An 18395-nucleotide genomic window follows, 5' to 3' on the forward strand; every position below is an offset into this window, starting at 1 on the left:
TGGAATAGGGGAGATAATATCCCAGACTCTCTTTTAATCCACTGGGCCTGCTGTGTAGGTTGTGTTTCTAGGAGTTGCCATAGCACACTCTCAGGAAATGGAAATGCTTGAGGGGTAACTTCAAGTGGGGGGGCCAGCCTATGGTGGCTCAGAGTCACATCCCATGTTTCAGCCTCATTAATTCATTCCTGAGGCACTTATGATCTTCCAAGGACCAGAGAGGAGGCAACCATATTACTTTATATCCTAGGTACCCCTGGTACCTAGCACAGAACCTAGTATATTAAAAATTGTTAATAAGCTTCTGTTTATTTGGCTAAGGTTGATAAGCCGCCTAGTATTTGTTGTTATATAAATGAGCAAACCAGCACACATTTCATCCCTGACCCAACTTTCTACTTCCTATGGGTTCACACCCACCAACTAAAACAGGCACCCTGCTGTGGATTATGGGCTCTTTGCTCAGTGAGTTGGAAGGTTTGTTAAGCAATACCAGTTATCCCTTAATCAGATTTCATCTCTGTCCTGCTCCATTTTGTCCCTTTTAAGGGATTGTCTAGAAGCATTTCTCTATCCCTCAGCTAAAATTTTGGCCAAGTTGACCTACAAGGAAGGAAGAAGCAAGTGGAGCATCTGATTCTTCACCTAGGAGTAAAATGAAGAAAATATGGATCCATCTCAACAAAGCATGACTGGATATTGTTAACCTTGAAATAAAAATGTCAGTTATTGGAGGATGAAGGGATGGAGAAAGTGGATAAAGGGGAATGGCAAGTAAGGCCTCTAGTTAAAGAAGGAATAAGTCAGGGGATGAAAGGTATAACATAGGGAGTATAGTCACTGGTATTGTAATAGCAGCATATGGTGACAGATGGTAACTACACTTGTGATGAGCACAGCATAACAGAATTGTTGAATCACTATGTTGTACACTTGAAACTAATATAACATGCATCAACATGTTTCAATAAAAAAATGAAAAGCAGAAAAATGTTAAAAAGAAAGAAAGAAAAAACCCTCAATTATTGTACCAGTGAAATGGGTTTATTCAGGAATAGCACAGAACTGCTATTCAGGACAAAGAGGTTGTGGCAAAACCATAGGTGAGTCTGGAGAACAAAGCTGAGGACCTAGAGGAGAGCTGGGGTGGGGGCTGGGAAAGGCTTATTATAAACACAAAGTCCATTGGAGTAAACTAGGAGTTAAAGAATCATGGCTTTTCATTGGCTGAGTTGGGACTGTCACTCATTGGCTGGGTTGTTGGAGGGTGAGGGGTAGAGAGCATCTTCCTTTCTCCTGCTGGGGCAGTAAAGCATAGTAAGGTACCCTCTTTTTCCTGTTGGGAAGGGAAGGTAGGTCTCTTCCTGTTGGATCTGCAAAAGGTTCCAAGGAGCAGTAGGCACAAGAGTTCCCCTTTCTGATTTCCAGACTCCATTTTAGTAAGATTTCTCTTTATTAATTTTCAAAATTATCAAATAGCCTATGGACTAGAATAAAGCTGTGCAGGTGCTCACCAGGCCTTGAGTGACTGGAGCCTGCAGAGAGGTCTGACACATGTGCGATCCACCAAGCACCTGTGCATCCCATGTGAAACTCACTCTGGCATGTTTGTAATTCGCACAGTGCTGATGGCCTGCATTTCCACAGACTGCAGTTGCCCGTGACACAGATTCAGGGATCTGTGGCCCTGCTCTTTCTCGAGATTGGAAGATATATCGAAGAAAACATTGAAAAATTCTGTGGGCAATGGCTCTGTGCTCTGGCCCTCTGAGGTCCTGCTTTGCCATATTATATTAAATTCTGCTCATCCAAATGTCACCTTTCCCTCTTGTTCTTCATCTCTTTCTAAATTAATCTCAACAGCTCTTAGATGTCTGGACCAACAGCCTCCTGTGAGAACCCCAGGTTTGTCTCCTGTCGATGCTCAAGTTCTCTCTCTGGAGCAGCAAATGAATCCCATACCAGAATTCAGCTCAGCCCAAAGGGCCACCCATTGCTCAGCTCGTTTTGTCTTTTTAAGTTTCACAGCCCAAGATCACCAGTAAGATACAAGATTGATCAGGCGATGACAATATGCTTCTCACAATGATTTCATGTCAGAGGCAGAGTCTGGGATATTTCTCCCTTTTTCTGGTTGTACAGGCACCACACCGCTGCCCTTAGTAGTAGCAGTAGCAGTTATCTGGGTTCCTAATACCGATCCAGGGGTGGGCCCTGCGTAGTTCGTTCAGTTAAGCATTAGGCTTTTGATCTTAGCTCAGGTCCTGATCTCCTGATCCCAGAGTCTTGAGTTTAAGCCCTGTGTTGGGCTCCACGTTGGGTGGAGCCTATTTTGAAAAAAATAAAAGGTAAAACTAATACTGATCTGGATTTTGGGTCAAGTCAGCAGCTCTTGCTGGCATTAAGGAATAGTTCAGTTCTCCCCAACTCCCTCTCCTAGAAATATTTGACATCCTTCATTCTGTCCAGGCCTCAGGTCTCCTTTCAATGCCTTTTCAGGCCAGGCTTGTTCCATGAGATTGTGTTCTGATTCTTTTTTATCCATATTCTTACCTCTCACATCCTTATCCCCCAGCAGCCCTAAATCCATTCTGTCTCCCTTGCAGATCAGGCTCCAAGGTGAATCACTAATGAACAATCTACTGTGTGTGCCATACACCTCCTGCCTGTTTTCTAATGACCTGGAGACACCCATCTCCCCAATAGGGCCTTCATTTAGGTGGTTCCCCTGCCACCAGCTGTCATTATCTCCCCACACCCTTTGTACAGCCACGTTACTGATAAGGACTCTCCCCAACCAAGCCCAACTTGTAAAACTCTCATTGCTAGGGCACCTGGGTGGCTCAGTTGATTAAGGTGGTTAGGCATCTGCCTTTAGCTCAGGTCATGATTGCAGGGTCCTGGAATCTGCCTACAGCGGGGAACCTATTTCTCCTTCTCTGCTGCTCTACCTGCTTGTGCGTGCTCTGTCAAACAAATAAATAAAATCTTAAAAAAAAAAAACAAAAACCTCATTGCCTTGATACTATGCCTCTTTGAACATTTTAATGGCAAACTCTAAATTCCGAGTGAAGAATCTTGCCAGATTCCTCTCTCAAATGAGGTCTCCAGGTCAAATAGAGTCCTGACTGCAGTACACTCTGCTTTAAAAGCAATATGCAGTATTGACTTTTGCTTTTTCTTTCCTTGCATCAGGCAGCTATAATCGTCACTTTCCTGCATGGGGTTATCCAGGCGCAGGGCACTCTGATGGCTGCTTGTCATGTTAGCCCCACACATAAACCTCACCATGTCATTATGGAGTGTTGTCTCTTATTTTGTGATTGTGGAACCCAGTGCTGAGATCATGTGATGCTTTGTCTTTTGCTCCTTCCTCCCAGAGAACCTGTCCATTTTGTACGCTTTTCCTCAAATCTTAGAGCTGCTGGTTCCCATTTTGGACATTAGTCCCTGTAACTTGGGTCTGTGTTGGGGATGCTGGGACAAGGTGCACATCAAGAAGAAATGAGATATTTCCCTGACCCCCTTTCTGGGGGCATTGCATCACTTACACAGGTTTCTGCATTTTCTCTTGTCAGAATGGTAAAGTGTGTCCCACAACCTGAAGGGCCCATTTCTGGTTCTTTCTCACTGGGCTTAGGACAGAAGGCTGAAGGCAGAAGAGGATAACACCCCTATGGGAAGAGAAGGGAGAAGGGCCAGTTGCTGTGACACCCAGCAAGGACAGTTGCGTGCACATGTGCGCGTGCGCACAAACACAATGGCTAGCACTAAACGAGAGCCAGTGGAAGGAGAGCAAGCAGGGCTGACTTGCTTCTACTCAGGAAATGGGACGTGTGTGGACCTCGGTGTGTGGCCTTCTCTCTAGGTTTTTCTCTGGGAGACCATGCAATGAGAGAGGTGAGGCAGCCTAGGGCCAGGAGGCAGTGTTGTGGGGACAGGGAGCCCTCTTGTTCACCGGACAGCCAACTGCCCATTGACCATGGGGTTAGACCCCCACAGTGTAACATCTTCTTCTCATTTGGATGCTTTGTCTCATAGGGTGGCTCCTCCACAGCCCCAGCTCCCCAGTCTGACATTTACTTGCTTCCACCCAAGTGGTCCCCAGGACATCATAAAGGTTTATTCATTCTTAGGTCCCCAATCCTCAGCATCTTCCTTGCTCAGTCGGCCTACCACCTTTGACAGGGAGGAAGGCAGATTTTCTGGAGAGAAAGGCAATCTCACATTGACATGACCTAGTTCCCACAAAAAGAGGTACTATTTCTAATGTAGGAAACAAACACTAAACCAATGTCATAGGTCTACATGATCTTAGTATCTTGCTAAAAGGAATGTAGATAATTTTACTGACCACAACTAGTTGAAGTCAAGAAAGGGCTGGAACTGGTGGGAAGACAGGCACAGGCTGGTAAGGCCTACAGGCTCCAGATCATCTGCAGGGCAGACATCCCATCCAGTACTGGGGACCTGACTTATGCACAGGAAAGCCCTACCTTGGTACAGCCAGAGGTCAGGGATGGAGACTGGATCCATGGGGGAGGAGCACTCAAGTCCAGAGTATTGGTAGAGTTAGCAGCCAAGGCCCCTCCAAAGTACTTTTCCTCCAGTGGTGCTATTGGTCCCTTAGTATGTTCCAGGCCTGAGGATGCACTTTGTGTGTGCTGTTTATTTTTTTTTATTTTTTTAATAAATAAATTTTTTATTGGTGTTCAATTTACCAACATACAGAATAACACCCAGTGCTCATCCCATCAAGTGTTCCCCTCAGTGCCTATCACCCATTCACCCCCACCCCCCACTCTCCTCCCCTTCCACCACCCCTAGTTCGTTTCCCAGAGTTAGGAGTCTTTTAAACAGCCAGAGATTAAGTGAGGAGGTAACAGGTGCACCAGAGGGCAACCTCAGTGGCGCAGAGGTTTAGCGCTGCCTGCAGCCCAGGGCGTGATCCTGGAGACCCTGGATTGAGTCCCATGTCAGGCTCTGTATGACGCCTGCTTCTCCCTCTGCCTGTGTCTCTGCCTCTCTCTCTCTCTGTCTCTATGAATAAATAAATAAAATCTTTAAAAAAAAAAACTTAAAAAAAAAAATAGGTGCACCAGAGACTAGAGCCAAAGGGAGGAATGATAAACAGTGCCATGAACTCCTGGAGCTGAACCTCACCCAGCTTAGTGTCTGAGCATCACGAATGCTGTAATTTCTTGTTTAATCAGAAACTGCAGGTTCCTGAGGTTTAAACTGGAGAATACACTTCATGTAGCAGAGAGGATACCAGACAGTTGACACTGAGGTTCTCTTTATTTCTGACCATGTTTTTACAACCATCTATGCAGGGATAACTCCTACATCTACCTCCCAAACTTGAATCTCCCTCTAGAAATTCAGATTCATAATTCTAACACTATAAGATGCATCTCCCCAAAGATCCTATGAACTCCCAAGTCAACATCCCCCCCCTCTGAATCACCTTTCCTTTTTCTGCTCACATCAGGAAGAATTTCTCAAACTGTGGCTTCTGTGCTCTTGTAACATAGACGTATGCCTAGGCTTCAGTGTCCAAGTCCTCAGAGTAAAGCCAATGATACATGTATTCAGCTAGGCAGGCATATAACAGGGGCACAGAATGGGCTCTGGGTCATAGAAGGTCCTGTCACCACAGCGAGGGCAGGGGTTGGCACTGAACCAGACCATGCCAGGCCGCCCCAACTCCTGCAGCATCTGCTTCAGCCTGGCATGCAGGTGGGCCAGTCTGCCCAGGTGGAGGGTGCCACGGACATCCTCATAACTCTCCAGGGGGGCCGGATACAACACATGACTCAGCTTGCGCAGCCCAATGGTGTGGCGCAGCAGGTTCTCCAGGACATCCATGGAGATGGGGTTTCCACAGAAGCTGAAGGTCGTGAGCTGGGAGCAGTGGCCCAGGGCAGGCAGGATGACGGTGAACTGGGAGTCCATGATCCCACACTCGTCCAAGTCCAGGTCCTGGAGGGTGGCAGAGGCTCTCTCTATCAGAACTTGGAGAGGCTCAGGACTCATATTGGTCAGGCTGACCCCACTGAGACCCAGGTCCTTCAGCTGACTGACGTTCAGGTGCTGAGACAGATGTGTCAAGTCAGATTCCGAAAGCAGACAATTAGTTATTGACAGGGTCTCCAAGGGGGTCATGAGGCACCTGGGGAGAGACAGAGTAGTTAGTTCTGGGGGTTGGAGATGGTAGACAGAGGGATGTGGGGATGACCTGGGCCTCGAAGAAAGAGAGACCCAGGGTATTACCGATGACAGTCAAGCTCAGGATGCCGTGTGGGGAGAAAAGACACTCAAACCTAAGTTTCAAAGGAGTCCTTTCTCCAGCACTCATTTGCTAGGTGACTTGGCCAAGTAAACAGAACCTCAAACACCCCCCTGCTGTCAAGTGGAGCACGGCATGCCCTTGGAGGTGCTGTGAGCATGAATCAATCTAACAATGTGAGGCACTCAGTGGGAAGCCTGGCCCGATGATGTCTCTAACAGGGAAGGGAACTGGTGACCTTTAGTACTGGGAGACAAGACTAGAAATGCTTTCGGCTCCGCTTCCTTCTGGCCACTTCTATGACCCCTGTCACTGTTACTGGTTTCTGAAGAGGCTGATATTTGCTGTGCATGAAGGGCTAACCTGGGTAAGGTCTGGCAACATGCAGCCAGCAGGGCCTACCCTGGATCACTGCATCCTCCACATACCAGCTGTCACTTCCCACAATTCTTCACTCCTGCTCCCCTCATCCTCAGAATTAGGCATTCCTTCCCTCCCTACTGCCTTACGTGGAACCCAGAGCAACCCTTTACAGACAGGGAATCAGAAGCAGGTTCGGAGGGAGAGGCTCAGGTTGACAAAGCTGCCGAGTGAAGAGCTTGTGACCCAAAACCTCACATCAGATATGCTTTCCCTTCATCAATGCTCTCAAGTTTAGTTATTTTTGGTCATCAGGACATAGGTATTATTTTCTCAGGAAGAATTCCCAAAGCCACCCTCATTTGCCCAAGCTCCCCTTATACAGATTCCTAGCTAGGAGCTCCTTTGAATAATATCTATCCCAGTTCATATCTCCAATCTTTATCTGGGATTTTACATGACAGCGTGCATAGGGACAGAGCAGGGACAGTGTGTGGACCTTCTGGAGACTCATGCACTCTGGCACTGCTGATGGCAGGTACACAGCAGATGCCCACCACCTTTTACTGAAATAAAAAAGGGCTTATGCTTATCCACTGAGAAACCTCACCATCCCTCACCTGAGTACCTGGTCCAGGCGGTTTTCAAGGAAGGAGATAGAGTCCAAATAGAGTTCCTCGAGGTGGTGCAGCCTGAGGAACTGAGCGGTGAACTGGCTGATGCACTGCTCTTCCTTGGCCAGGGTGGTATGGGAGGACATGTGGATGTGGGAGAGGAGGAGCCTGCGCAGATTGCCCATCTGACCCAGGTGAGGAGCAAACTTCCCCAGGGTGGACAGTTTCCAGGTGCAATTCACTTCCAAATCCTGGATAGAGTCCAGCTGTATGATTCTCAGGATCTTCTTGATGTTCTGCATGGGCATTGCGAAAATCTTCAGCTTCTTACAGCACAAGTGCATCATACCCTTCCTCTGCTGGGCTATCTGGATGAGGTAGGCGAGGGACTCGTCAGGGGTTCTTTCCTTGAGGCAAAGGTCTATCAGCACCTCCACTGGAGCCAAGGGTGGCTTGGGCCCTGGCCTGCAACCCTCCACTTTTCGCCTCTTCTTCATGGGCTGAGGCACCTCTGGGTCCAACAGGGAGTACATACTGGCCCTGGTCCCAGACCATACAGTCCAGAAGTCCTGATGAGCATTCTTGCGTAAATCCAGCACCTGCAGTTTCCACCTCCTGTGGGGAAGATGGGGTACAGACTGAGATGCTTTCAGATCAACAGGAATAAGACTGTGAGTCTCAGAATCTAGGCAAGGCCCAGATACCTGGCCTTCACTTTTTTACTCCATACCCTGGACGTCAGTGGCTCCTTGGGCTAATGTGATCCTTCCTGGTCCCCACTTGCAGTACCTTTAAGTGCCACTGCGAGGCACTCCTTTGGTCACCTCTGCAGGTCAATCGGCTATACATGTCCACAGCCTGTTCTCTTAGAGGAGCCCAGCCATGGCCCCAAGGCTGCTCTGAGCTTTCTCACCGATGTCTCTGGCCTTTCCTGTGGCCCTGCACTTTTCCCTGACCCCAGCTGTACTTGCTTGGACCCCGAGGGCCCTCCCAGTCTATGGGATCACCCTCACCTGGGGCGAACCTCCTGGGCAAGCAGCACATCAAGTCCAGCAAGTGCAGCTTGGAAGGTCTCCTGGTGAGGCTGCTGCTCCTTCATCAGGGCCCCCAGAGGGAGGCAGGCAAAGGGCCAGGCCTGCACCATTGCCTTCAGGGTTTCACTGTGCCTCCCAGTGAAGGCCGCTGTGAACAGCGGTGGGAAGAGCTCCATGGGCAGCCGCTCCAGAGCAGCGATGGCTGAGGCCTGATCCCTCAGCAGGCTCTGACCTGCCAGGTCCAGGAGTCTGGGTGGGGCTGGCATGCTCATCCTGATGAATCTGCTCCGGAAGGAATCCTGGCAAAACATTCAGGGAACAAGGCTGAGTATGAGCAAGCCCATTAGCATTCCACCTTTGAGAGGAACCAACTCAAGGCCAAAGTCACTGTTCTGGCAATAGTTGGGGAGACCTCTGTTTACCCCATTCCATTTTCTGCGAAGCCACAGCTTTGCCCCTACGATATGAGATATCATATCTGATATCTGATATATGTATCAGAACACATATCTCACCAGGCCTCAGTGGGGGAGCAAGATGATCACCAGCCCCATCCCATATCCGGCTACTGCTGCAATTAATTCCAGCCCCACTGCACAGTTAGTACTGAAGTGCCTGAAAACTGACCCCATCCCTTTCAGGGAAAAGTTGCTGATTATCACACGAGGGTTGAACATATAGAGCAATAGGGAATGTCACAGGACCCCCTTTCTCAGCTCTAACAAATCATCCAGATGGGAAAGCTTAAGGGACACCTGGACAATGACTGCCACTGCATCATTCAAAACATATTGAAGCATAAAAGTGGCATATTTAATAGTATGTGGAAGTTGGGGACAAAAAAAATAAATGCACTATTTCCAAGATGATTTTATTATATGTCTCTCCTACAGATATGAAAATTACTGTTTTATTTATGGGAACCCAGAACTCACATTCAGAACACAGCCGCCACTTTAAAAAATATTCCATAGAATATTTTTTTTCCTATGAAACATTTTTTAAGCTTTTAGCTTATTATTTTTCTAAAAAAGCTTTAACTAGTAAAATCACAAAATGATAAATTATATGAACTATAATTACCAAGCACAAACTAAATATTTAAAATGTCATAAAAAAATTACAACTAATTAGAGGTCTTTCATTTCCAAAAAATCTGGTTAAGAAAATACTGTAGATGTATAAAACAGCGTATTATCAGAATAGAGACCAAAATGTTTGAGATTAAGGCAAAACTGCATTTGGAGGCAAAAGCAAAGGCTGCTCATTTATTTATACTGTATGGTTGAGGGCAGTATGATAGCAGTGTCCCAAGCTTAGAGCTTCTGCCTCACCAGAATGGGGCATGGTTCCAGGAGCAATCTGCTCAGACCTCAGGCAGGGTCTAATACTCCAGCTTCTGGGTCTCTCCTCTGGCTCCACAGAAACAATATGGTAGGCCTTTTTAGCCACACCTTCCTTTTCAAATCCTAGCTGAAATTTCCAACTGAAAGCACAATGCTATTATCTCAGGATTTCCATCCAGTTAATCTAGATTGGGTTTTTTACTTTCTCCATACAACTGACTGAATCATAAGCCCCATTCATAAATGAAACAGAAAAAAGAAAAGAAAACCAACCTGGAAGTATACTTGGGGGAGTTTTGGCCACATCAGAATAACCCAAATGTTCGTGTTAAGACAGCTTTATGCAGACAGTGGTGTTATCCCAAAAGAAAAAAAGAAATAAACAAAATAAATTCCATAATATCAAATATTCACTTATACTTTATGGTACCTTAAAACTGCAAACCATGTGTGCATTCATAGACAGACTATGAGAGATGCTTGGTGCTCTAGATTTTTTTTTAACGGCTTTTTTTTTTTTTTAAGATTTTATTGATTTATTCATGAGACACACACACAGAGAGAGACAGAGAGACAGAGAGGCAGAGACACAGGCAGGGAGAGAAGCAGGCTCCATGCAGGGAGCCCGACGTGGGACTCCATCCTGGGTCTCCAGGATCAGGCCCTGGGCTGAAAGTGGCGCTAAACCACTGAGCCAATCGGGCTGCCCCGGTGTTCCAGATTTTGAGGGTCAAGGCTTCCCTGAAGGAGGTCAGGTCAAAATCACAAGTAGGAGTTAGCCAGGAGAAGGGAGGAGCGGGGTGTTTGTAATGGGACCAAAGGAAATACCCAAGACAAGAAAAAATACATTTTGTTTGAGGACTTCAAAGACTATGGATCCTTTATTATTTTTTTTAAGATTTTTTATTTATTTATTCATAGAGACACAGAGAGAGAGGCAGAGACACAGGCTGAGGGAGCAGCAGGCACCATGCAGGGAGCCTGATGTGGGACTTGATCCCGGGTCTCCAGGATCACGCCCCGGGCTGCAGGCGGCGCTAAACCCCTGTGCCACCGGGGCTGCCCTATGGATCCTTTAAATCCAAGGACAGGGAGAAGATCCACCCTCCTTCCCAGGAGGTAAAAGGCATTTCCTCCTAGAAGGTTGGGATCAGCTCAGCAAACTGGCTGGAAAAGATTCAACATAGGAATCTGGGGTAGGTAGAGGTCAGAACCGTATTGGCAACCAAATCCAGGATTCTAGAGCCATGGGCTCTTGGGGGTCTTAGAGGCAGGGAAAGCTAAATGCATATGTCCTTGTCATGAAGAAGCTGCCACCAGAGGACGTCCTCTTTAGGATCAAGTATCCTCTTCCATATCCTGCCCTTTCAAAGGCAGATCAGGTCTAGGCATTTCCCAGGGGCCTAAGCCCCAACTGTGATCTTCAAAGGCACCTTCCCAAGTATATATTAACAACTGTTATTTCCTCAATCCTAAAAAACTAATAAAAACAGCTTTATATATATATTTTTATATATATGAATAATTGTTGAGAAATATATATAAAGAAATACATAACTGATATAAATAGAGCTTCAAAAAACCCCTCTGGTCCTGCCCCTAAGATTTTTAGTTACTCCCATTCTGCTGAGAGAGTGCCATTAGGACTCCCATTCTGCTGAGAGAGTGCCATTAGGAACAGAAATAAAAATTTTTCTCTCTGTATTAAGCTCAGTGCACAAACACCAACACTTTTCCCTCACAAAATGTGAAGCTATATTTGACATTTAAAGATCTGCCAAATTTAGGGATGATTCTCATGTTGGGCTGGATCACATATTGGTGGTTCTGACGTTTTAGAACACACAGGGAGAGAACACATATTGGTAGTTCTGACGTTTTAGAACACACAGGGAGAGAACCTGTCCTCACAAAGAATTCTCCACGCTATTGCATTGTGATGCTCAAACAAATTCTTCTCTACCACTGGCGAGGACACTGGGATTCTTTGAAGGATGTTCTCCACTTTAGTATCTTCACGGAGGCTGCTTTCTCCAAATTTCTACTACCTATACCAGTAGGCTTTGCATCAAATAGGGATGAATTGGAATGTGCTCTATGGGCCTTTTAGCCCCCAGGCAACAACCATCATCAATCAGCTGCAGGAGACCGGGGATTAGTAACAAAGGTAATCTTAAATGTCCCTAATTACTGCGCTAACTCGGCACAGAAATCCTGCTCTGGAACTTTTCATCCAGTACCTCCAATAACCTTTACAGGAAATTTAAAGTTCACTGTTAATTTTATTTTTAGCCTGGTGAATCAGACTGCTCCCCGCAGAGTAACTGTTAGCACCCTCAGGCAAGGGGTTGGGATGGATGTGCCCCACACCAAGTGGTCAGACAATCTCAATGTTAGAGACACCAGACTGACAAGACTCCACCTGGACCTCGGGGAAACAGGAAAACTGCAGAAGTCCAAGCTTGCGAAGGGTCTATGGGATCCCAGTGTCTAGGAAATCCAAGGAGGCAGAAGTGACCACTGTCTTCAGATCTAAAAATGTTTAGTATGAGCCACTCTTCCCTTGTGAAAAAAGGCAGACTCCTCTGTGCATTTCCATGTGGAGCCTTTGGACCAAGGGACATGCTGTGGGGTTGGAGGCAGAATCTATAGGAAGTGCTGTCCCTCCGGCCCAGGATCAGGACTGGCTCAGGACAACTCCCTGAGCCCAAGGCATGAATCTGAAGGATGTTTCTGTTGCATCCTGGCCACCTGTTCTCATGGTCTTCATTTGCTACACAGGTCAGAGCGGCCTCTGACCTCATCAGAGTGGGGTGATCTGTGCTCATCTTTTCCATTCACAGAATTCCAACTCAGATCCCAGAGCATCTGCCTTATTGGGGCCTTTAGAACATTTCTGTGCTTCCGCCATGTGCCAACGTGGCAGCCCAATATGTCCCTGGAATGTCAACCCACCTCTCTTGGAGCCTGGGGTGTGGCCATGATACTGGGGAATACCTTTCCATCTTCCATCAGTATCAACAGAAATCAAGGAATTCTCCCCCAGTTCTACTGAGCACTATATTAAAGAATATGACAAGCCATAAAGTGTAGAAAGAAAATAAGCCCATCTATTTTCCTAGATCCAAAAGGCTCCAGGAATGCCAAAGGAAGATCCTTCCTGAGTTCTAGAGAAAGACCCTAACTCTGCTGGTCTTGAGGGCACCAGGCTAAGGAGAAGCCAAGAGCCCAGTCCTGATGCAGCAGCCTCACCTCAGGCTCCCTCAAGGCAGCCCTTGAACACAAGATTCCACGCATAACCAGTATGTCTCTGAAATTTCCCTCTGGTGTCACATTAATTCTTGCCCTGAAATATTTTTCCCTCTGTGCTTTTAAAAATGTAGTCTCTCTTGGCCCTCCCTGCTCCTTCTTGTACTGAGATGTGGCTTCACTTCAGATCCAGTAACATCTATACCTAAACAAGAGATTTTCCCTCTTTCTTCCTCATCAATGAGGACCTTCCTGATGTCCAGGTCACTCTAGATTCAGTTGGTTATTCCTGGGGATGTGCTTCTGGAGGCATGGTGGTGGTGGTTGGGGGGAAGCAGATGACTCACTCCAAGCTGGTGGCAGGAAGGGAACTAAATGGGGAATGGCCCAGAGCATCCAATGCGAGGCCTAGGATGAAGGAAGAGGAGGAAATGACAGTAGAGCAGGAGGCCAGATCTTCTGGCTCCCACGGAGCTGTGTCCCTTAAATGGTGGAGACCTGTGTCTGAGACCACCTGGGGGCATGTAAGTTGTCAGGGGCTGTGTGTGTGTGTGTGTGTGTGTGTGTGTGTGTGTGTGTCCCTCTAGCTCAAGGGCACTGAATCAGACCAACGGAATCTGGAGAAAGGGAGAGAAAGTGACAAGCATTAATCCTGGATGCAACAGTGACAGAGATTTTGAGAGAAGGAAAGGGCCTCAGTCTTGGCATTCAGCCCCGGAGAGGGATACTTCCTAGGATTTTGCTCTTTAGCCTCCTTACTTTTCACAGCCTCGTCAGACTGGTTACTGTGCTTAAGAAAGAGAGAATGGGGTCTAGTACTGTGTCCCTGTCATCCAAATGACCCTCAAATCTTTAACTCTAAGCCATAAGGTGGCCGTGGAGGCTCAGAGCAAAACCAGATACATCAGACTATCAGGCATGTTCCATTGGAGCAGGAGCAATGATCCTCAGGATTCCAGGAACAATGGCCTCACACTTGTTGACAAAAATCACCTATGCCCTAAGATGAGGGCTGACGAAGGTCCTGAGGCAGGGTAGACATGTTCATAGGAAAGTCTATAGCCCAGCTGACCCCTTCTCCCCATATCCAGACACACCTTCTATTCTCCATCCTTAATTTACTCAAAAACATTTACTGAGTGCCAGAGACCTTGCATTCTATTGAGTAAGCAAATGAAAAGAGCAGCAAGCTGAAAAATAAATGAATCACAGGTTGACTCTGCTTTGCACAGTAGAGCTGGGCCATGCAACATGAAACTATGCAAAGCCATCTTAACAAACCATGCAAAGTTAGAGTTTTTCTGTGGCCATTCAAAAACCGTTTTTGTTGTTGTTGTTTTTATTTTTTTTGCCAACCATGAAGAATTCTATTCCTGTTGGCTATAAACATGTTAAGAAATGAATAAAAGAGTAAAACTAGGGATCCCTGGGTGGCGCAGCGGTTTGGTGCTTGCCTTTGGCCCAGGGCGTGATCCTGGAGACCCGGGATCGAATCCCACGTCGGGCTCCTGGTGCATGGAGCCTGCTTCTCCCTCTGCCTATGTCTCTGCCTCTCTCTCTCTCTCTCTCTCTGTGACTATCATAAATAAATAAAACTTAAAAAAAAAAGAGTAAAACTACTATTTATTTAGTATGTTGATTTTAAACCACTGAAAATTAAACCATTTCTCTGTAAAAAAAAAAAAAAGATGTATCAAGAGTAGTTTCACTCTTCTCATATAACTGTTGGTACAGAGTGAGCAGCTTTTCTGCAAACCGTCATGCTTTCTAAGTTTGGACAGGCTTCCAACATTTTATCCTTCATGTTTTCAATGTCATGACATATTTTCGAGAGGGTTCCTTTAGTGTGAAAATGTCTGCCAGAAGTCACTTCCTCAGAGACATCCTCATTGTTTTGTCAGTCATACTCTCCCTTCACACTTCTCTGAGAGATTGGGAATGTGAGCTTGAAGCTGGATTCGGAATCACAATGATGGGTCACTGGCACCCATGTCACAGAGTAGGTCATGGGAGGGGGGCACAGGAATGAGGCCCCTGGTCCAGGGCTTTCTGTGGCTGTCACTTGTACCAGCATGATGGGAACGTGCCTGGAAAAGTCACCTGAAAATGGGAACATTTTCTATGTGTGGCAGCAGTGGACAAGTCAGAACAGGAGGCTCCACCTAGACATTACCCACCACAGTCCACGGGTCAGCAGGTCTGTCCTCAGCTGAGGTCAGTGGGCCCTGCCAGGTATCCAGAAAGATGCGTTGGGGAGAGGTACAGTAACCCCAGGAAGGCATTGCAAAGGTCTGAGCTCACTGTCTGAGGCACCTCAGCTCAGCAGTTCTAAAGGATTGATCTTTTTCTCTCTCTCTGCCCCAAACTCCTCTGAAGCTGTGGCTTTCCTCTTTGCATGTTCTTTTCCTCTGAGGGTCCTGGGCCCAGACTGTCCTGACATGGACACGTTCAGTGTTTGTGGCTGTGGAATATTTCCTGCTCTGGAGGCAAGTAATTCTGGAGGTTAGAGCCAGATGTCCTGGTGTCAAGAATACCGGTGTGCTGCCTGACACACGCAGAGCATAAGGTTGTCCTGGGGCTGCGTCCATTCTCCGGTTCCAGGTTGGGCCACACAGCCTCCCTGAACTCCGTGGGGTTTAGCCAGAGGACTAGCTGGGTTCTTTCAAGGCATGTCCCTTACCTCCGAGGGACCAAGCTCACAGGGAAGTGACCAAACCTTTCCAGGGCTCCCTCACTCCGTCCCTGCTTGACCTCAAATAGGAGTCAAGTGTCTGGGGTCTACAGCCAGCCTGGCTCCTTCACCCCAAGCAGAGTTTCTGAACATAACTATGGCTTTGGGGCTGCATTGCCCAACACACTAGAGTTGCTTCTTGTATAAAAGCAACAGGACAGGGGGAGCCCCAGTGGCTCAGGGGTTTAGTGCCTGCCTTCAGCCCAGGGTCTGATCCTGGAGACCTGGGATCGAGTTCTGCGTCGGGCTCCCTGTGTGGAGTCTACTTCTCCCTCTGCCTGTGTCTCATGAATGAATGAATGAATGAATGAATGAATGAATAAATAAATAATAAATAAATAAATAAATAAAATCTTAAAAAAAAAAAAAAAGCAACAGGACAGAGGCACCTGGGTGGCTCAGTCAGTTATGCATCTGCCTCTGGCTCTGGTCATGATCTCGGGGTTCTGGGATCAAGCCCTGAATCACGCTCCCTGTGCAGTGGGGAGTCAGTCTGCTTCTCCCTCTGTCCCTCTTTTCCCCTCTCTGCTCTCATTCTCAAGTAAATAAATTTAAAAAAAAAAAAAAAGAAAAAAAGAAAAGAAAAGAAAAAAAAGAAAAAGGACAAATGGTCCACTGGGGAAACGACCAGAAAGTACGGAGCCTGCTCCTGCATCTCCGCCCGCCCTCAGGCAGCCTCGGGAAGCAGTGTGCGTCCAGCTCCTCGGTAACAAGAACCACCGCAGCGGCGAGGTCTCTCCACACACCTGAGGCGGCTCAGGGGCCCGCTTACCCGAGGACGTCTTCCGCTCACTCCGGGGCAGCTCTGACCGGCCTCAGAGCCTCCGACACTCGGTTTCCCTGGTCGGCTATCCTGCCGGTCACCTGCGTGCACCCCCGTCTGAGAGCGAGAACCCAAATGCCCCGGGAACCGGGAGCGGCCGCGCGTCCGCACGTGGATTCAGCAGACCCCCGCGAACGCCGCTGAGGAACCGGGAAACCGGAGACCCGGGCCTGCCGGGTCGGCGGGAACCGCCTCTGGTCTCCGGGTCTGACCGCCACTTGGGGCTGAACCGGAGGACACGTGGCGTGACAGGCCTCGAGCCCTCCGCGGCCCCTCCTCCTCCCCCTCCCCATCCACACGCGCGCACGCGCGCACACGCGCCCTCACACTCGCACCCGGCCCCTCCAGGGCGGCCGGATTCCTACAGCAGCCACCCCACTTCAGTGCACACCGCGCAGCTCCGAGCCCCAACAATAAACGCCGACGCCCGACGCCCGACTTCCACCGACTGTTACGTCGGGAAACTCGTCACCGCGGCCACTGCTCCGGGGCGGGCGGCCTGGCCGGGTGCGCGGTCTCCTCGCCGACCCGCGGCAACTCCCTCTTCCGAGGGGGAAATGGAAGTGGGAGTCGGGAGGGAGGAGGGCGGTTTATGGCGATTAGTCCAAGGTCACCGCCGCGACAGAGCGCGGGGCCCGGGCTGCGACTTACGATTTCTGCAGACCGCGCTCCGGCCACGTGGTCCCGCGGACACAGCCCCGAGGGAAAGCCAGGCCGCCCCCTCAGCGAGCCGCCCCGCCCCGCTCGCCCGCCGGAAACCGCGCGGCCCACCAATCCCGGCTCCTCTCTCCCGCAAGGTGAAATCTCACGAGAGCCTAGCATCGCCAGCGGGGTCGCCCGGGGAGGCCAGCGGGGGCTGCGGGCGCAGGCTGGGCGGGGACTCGGGTGGGGCGGGGCCGCGCCTGTTGGCCACGCCCGCCTGGCTGCAGCTGGGGAGGGGCACGGGTGGGGGCGGGGTCCTGGGAGAGCTGGCGTAAGGTGGAGAATGGGGAGGGTACGAGTGGGGTCAGCTGGAGGTACGGGGGATAGGATGCGGCAAGGGAGGTGAGGAGTGGGGGATAGGGTGGGGTGAAATGAGGGAGGGATGTAGGACAGAGAGGAGGCCTGGAAATCCCCATCCCCACCCTCGGGCCCATGCTTCTGCCTGTGGGGTGTGGGGTGTCCGAGCCCTGTGGTGGACAATCCTACCTCCCTTGTCTAGGAAGGATGTCCTTGCCCTGTCCGGTGCCCCCTACTTCCTGGACTTTACGATTTATGTAACCTCTGCTCTGGGGCAGAGGAGATCCTCCGCCGGCTTTTTTTTTAAGATTTTTTTTTTTTTTCTTTTTTAATTCATAGAGACACAGAGAGAGAGGCAGAGACACAGGCACAGGGAGAAGCAGGCTCCATGCAGGGAGCCCGACGTGGGACTCGATCTAGGGTCTCCAGGATCAGGCCCTGGGCTGCAGGCGGCGCTAAACCGCTGAACCACCGGGGCTGCCCTCCGCCGGCTTTTGATTCGATTTTCCTCTTTCCAGAGCGTGCTTTCCTCAGTTTCCCCCTTGGATTTGGTTTTCCAGAGCTTTTTCAGAAGCCAGATTCCTGCATTTGCTCGACTCCCCTTCCCCCAATCCTCAGATAAAGGCAGCTTTTCACTAGTCCGAAATGCGTGGGGCTTCCCCTCCTTCACCCACAAATACCTTTGGACAAAGTCAGGACCAGATTGGAAGCCTGAAAACGTGGGCCGGGCGGGCGGTGGTTGAGCAGGGCGCAGGTCAAGGATGCTGAGGACAGGTGGAGGGAGAAGCAGGCACCCACCGTGGCCCGGTGCTATGCTTCTCTGGGAGCCAGGGCCCCTTCACCCTTGGAATTTTGTGTCTGGGGCCACTAGGGGGCACTGGGATCTGGAAGCCAGAATGTTTGCAAGGACTGTGTCCAGTTTGGGCGCTTCCTGCCAGTCCGTTTGTGGG

The 18395-nt window shown here is 49.0% G+C and overlaps 2 protein-coding genes, 1 long non-coding RNA gene and 1 gene segment (V, D, J or C); 3 read left to right on the forward strand and 1 right to left on the reverse strand.

Annotated features, from left to right (window-relative positions):
- LOC119869150 (immunoglobulin lambda-1 light chain-like) overlaps positions 1 to 18395 on the forward strand; it is a 1083218-nt gene that overhangs the window by 629607 nt on the left and 435216 nt on the right. The window lies entirely within an intron of this gene.
- LOC119866215 overlaps positions 1 to 18395 on the forward strand; it is a 743285-nt gene that overhangs the window by 330658 nt on the left and 394232 nt on the right.
- Positions 5280 to 18180, reverse strand: PRAME (PRAME nuclear receptor transcriptional regulator). Of its 6 annotated transcripts, none has more exons than XM_038575756.1 (6): positions 17098 to 17218; positions 16396 to 16487; positions 9917 to 9980; positions 8277 to 8596; positions 7270 to 7878; positions 5280 to 6172 (listed from the first exon to the last, which is right to left on the reverse strand). In XM_038575756.1, the coding sequence occupies exons 3-6, from the start codon at positions 9947 to 9949 to the stop codon at positions 5596 to 5598; spliced, it is 1539 nt and encodes a 512-aa protein (XP_038431684.1). In that variant the 5' UTR covers positions 9950 to 9980; positions 16396 to 16487; positions 17098 to 17218; the 3' UTR covers positions 5280 to 5595. The 6 variants fall into 6 exon arrangements, with proteins under 6 accessions (XP_038431684.1, XP_038431686.1, XP_038431687.1 ...); XM_038575758.1 differs by having other exon boundaries at positions 16370 to 16487; XM_038575759.1 differs by lacking the exons at positions 16396 to 16487; positions 17098 to 17218 and adding an exon at positions 18126 to 18180.
- Positions 11590 to 13045, forward strand: LOC111092622. Its single transcript, XR_005379413.1, has 2 exons — positions 11590 to 11810; positions 12766 to 13045. It is a non-coding gene; the product is annotated as an uncharacterized LOC111092622 (long non-coding RNA).

Source organism: Canis lupus, chromosome 26, assembly GCF_011100685.1.
Source record: "Canis lupus familiaris isolate Mischka breed German Shepherd chromosome 26, alternate assembly UU_Cfam_GSD_1.0, whole genome shotgun sequence".
NCBI classification, from domain to species: domain Eukaryota; kingdom Metazoa; phylum Chordata; class Mammalia; order Carnivora; family Canidae; genus Canis; species Canis lupus.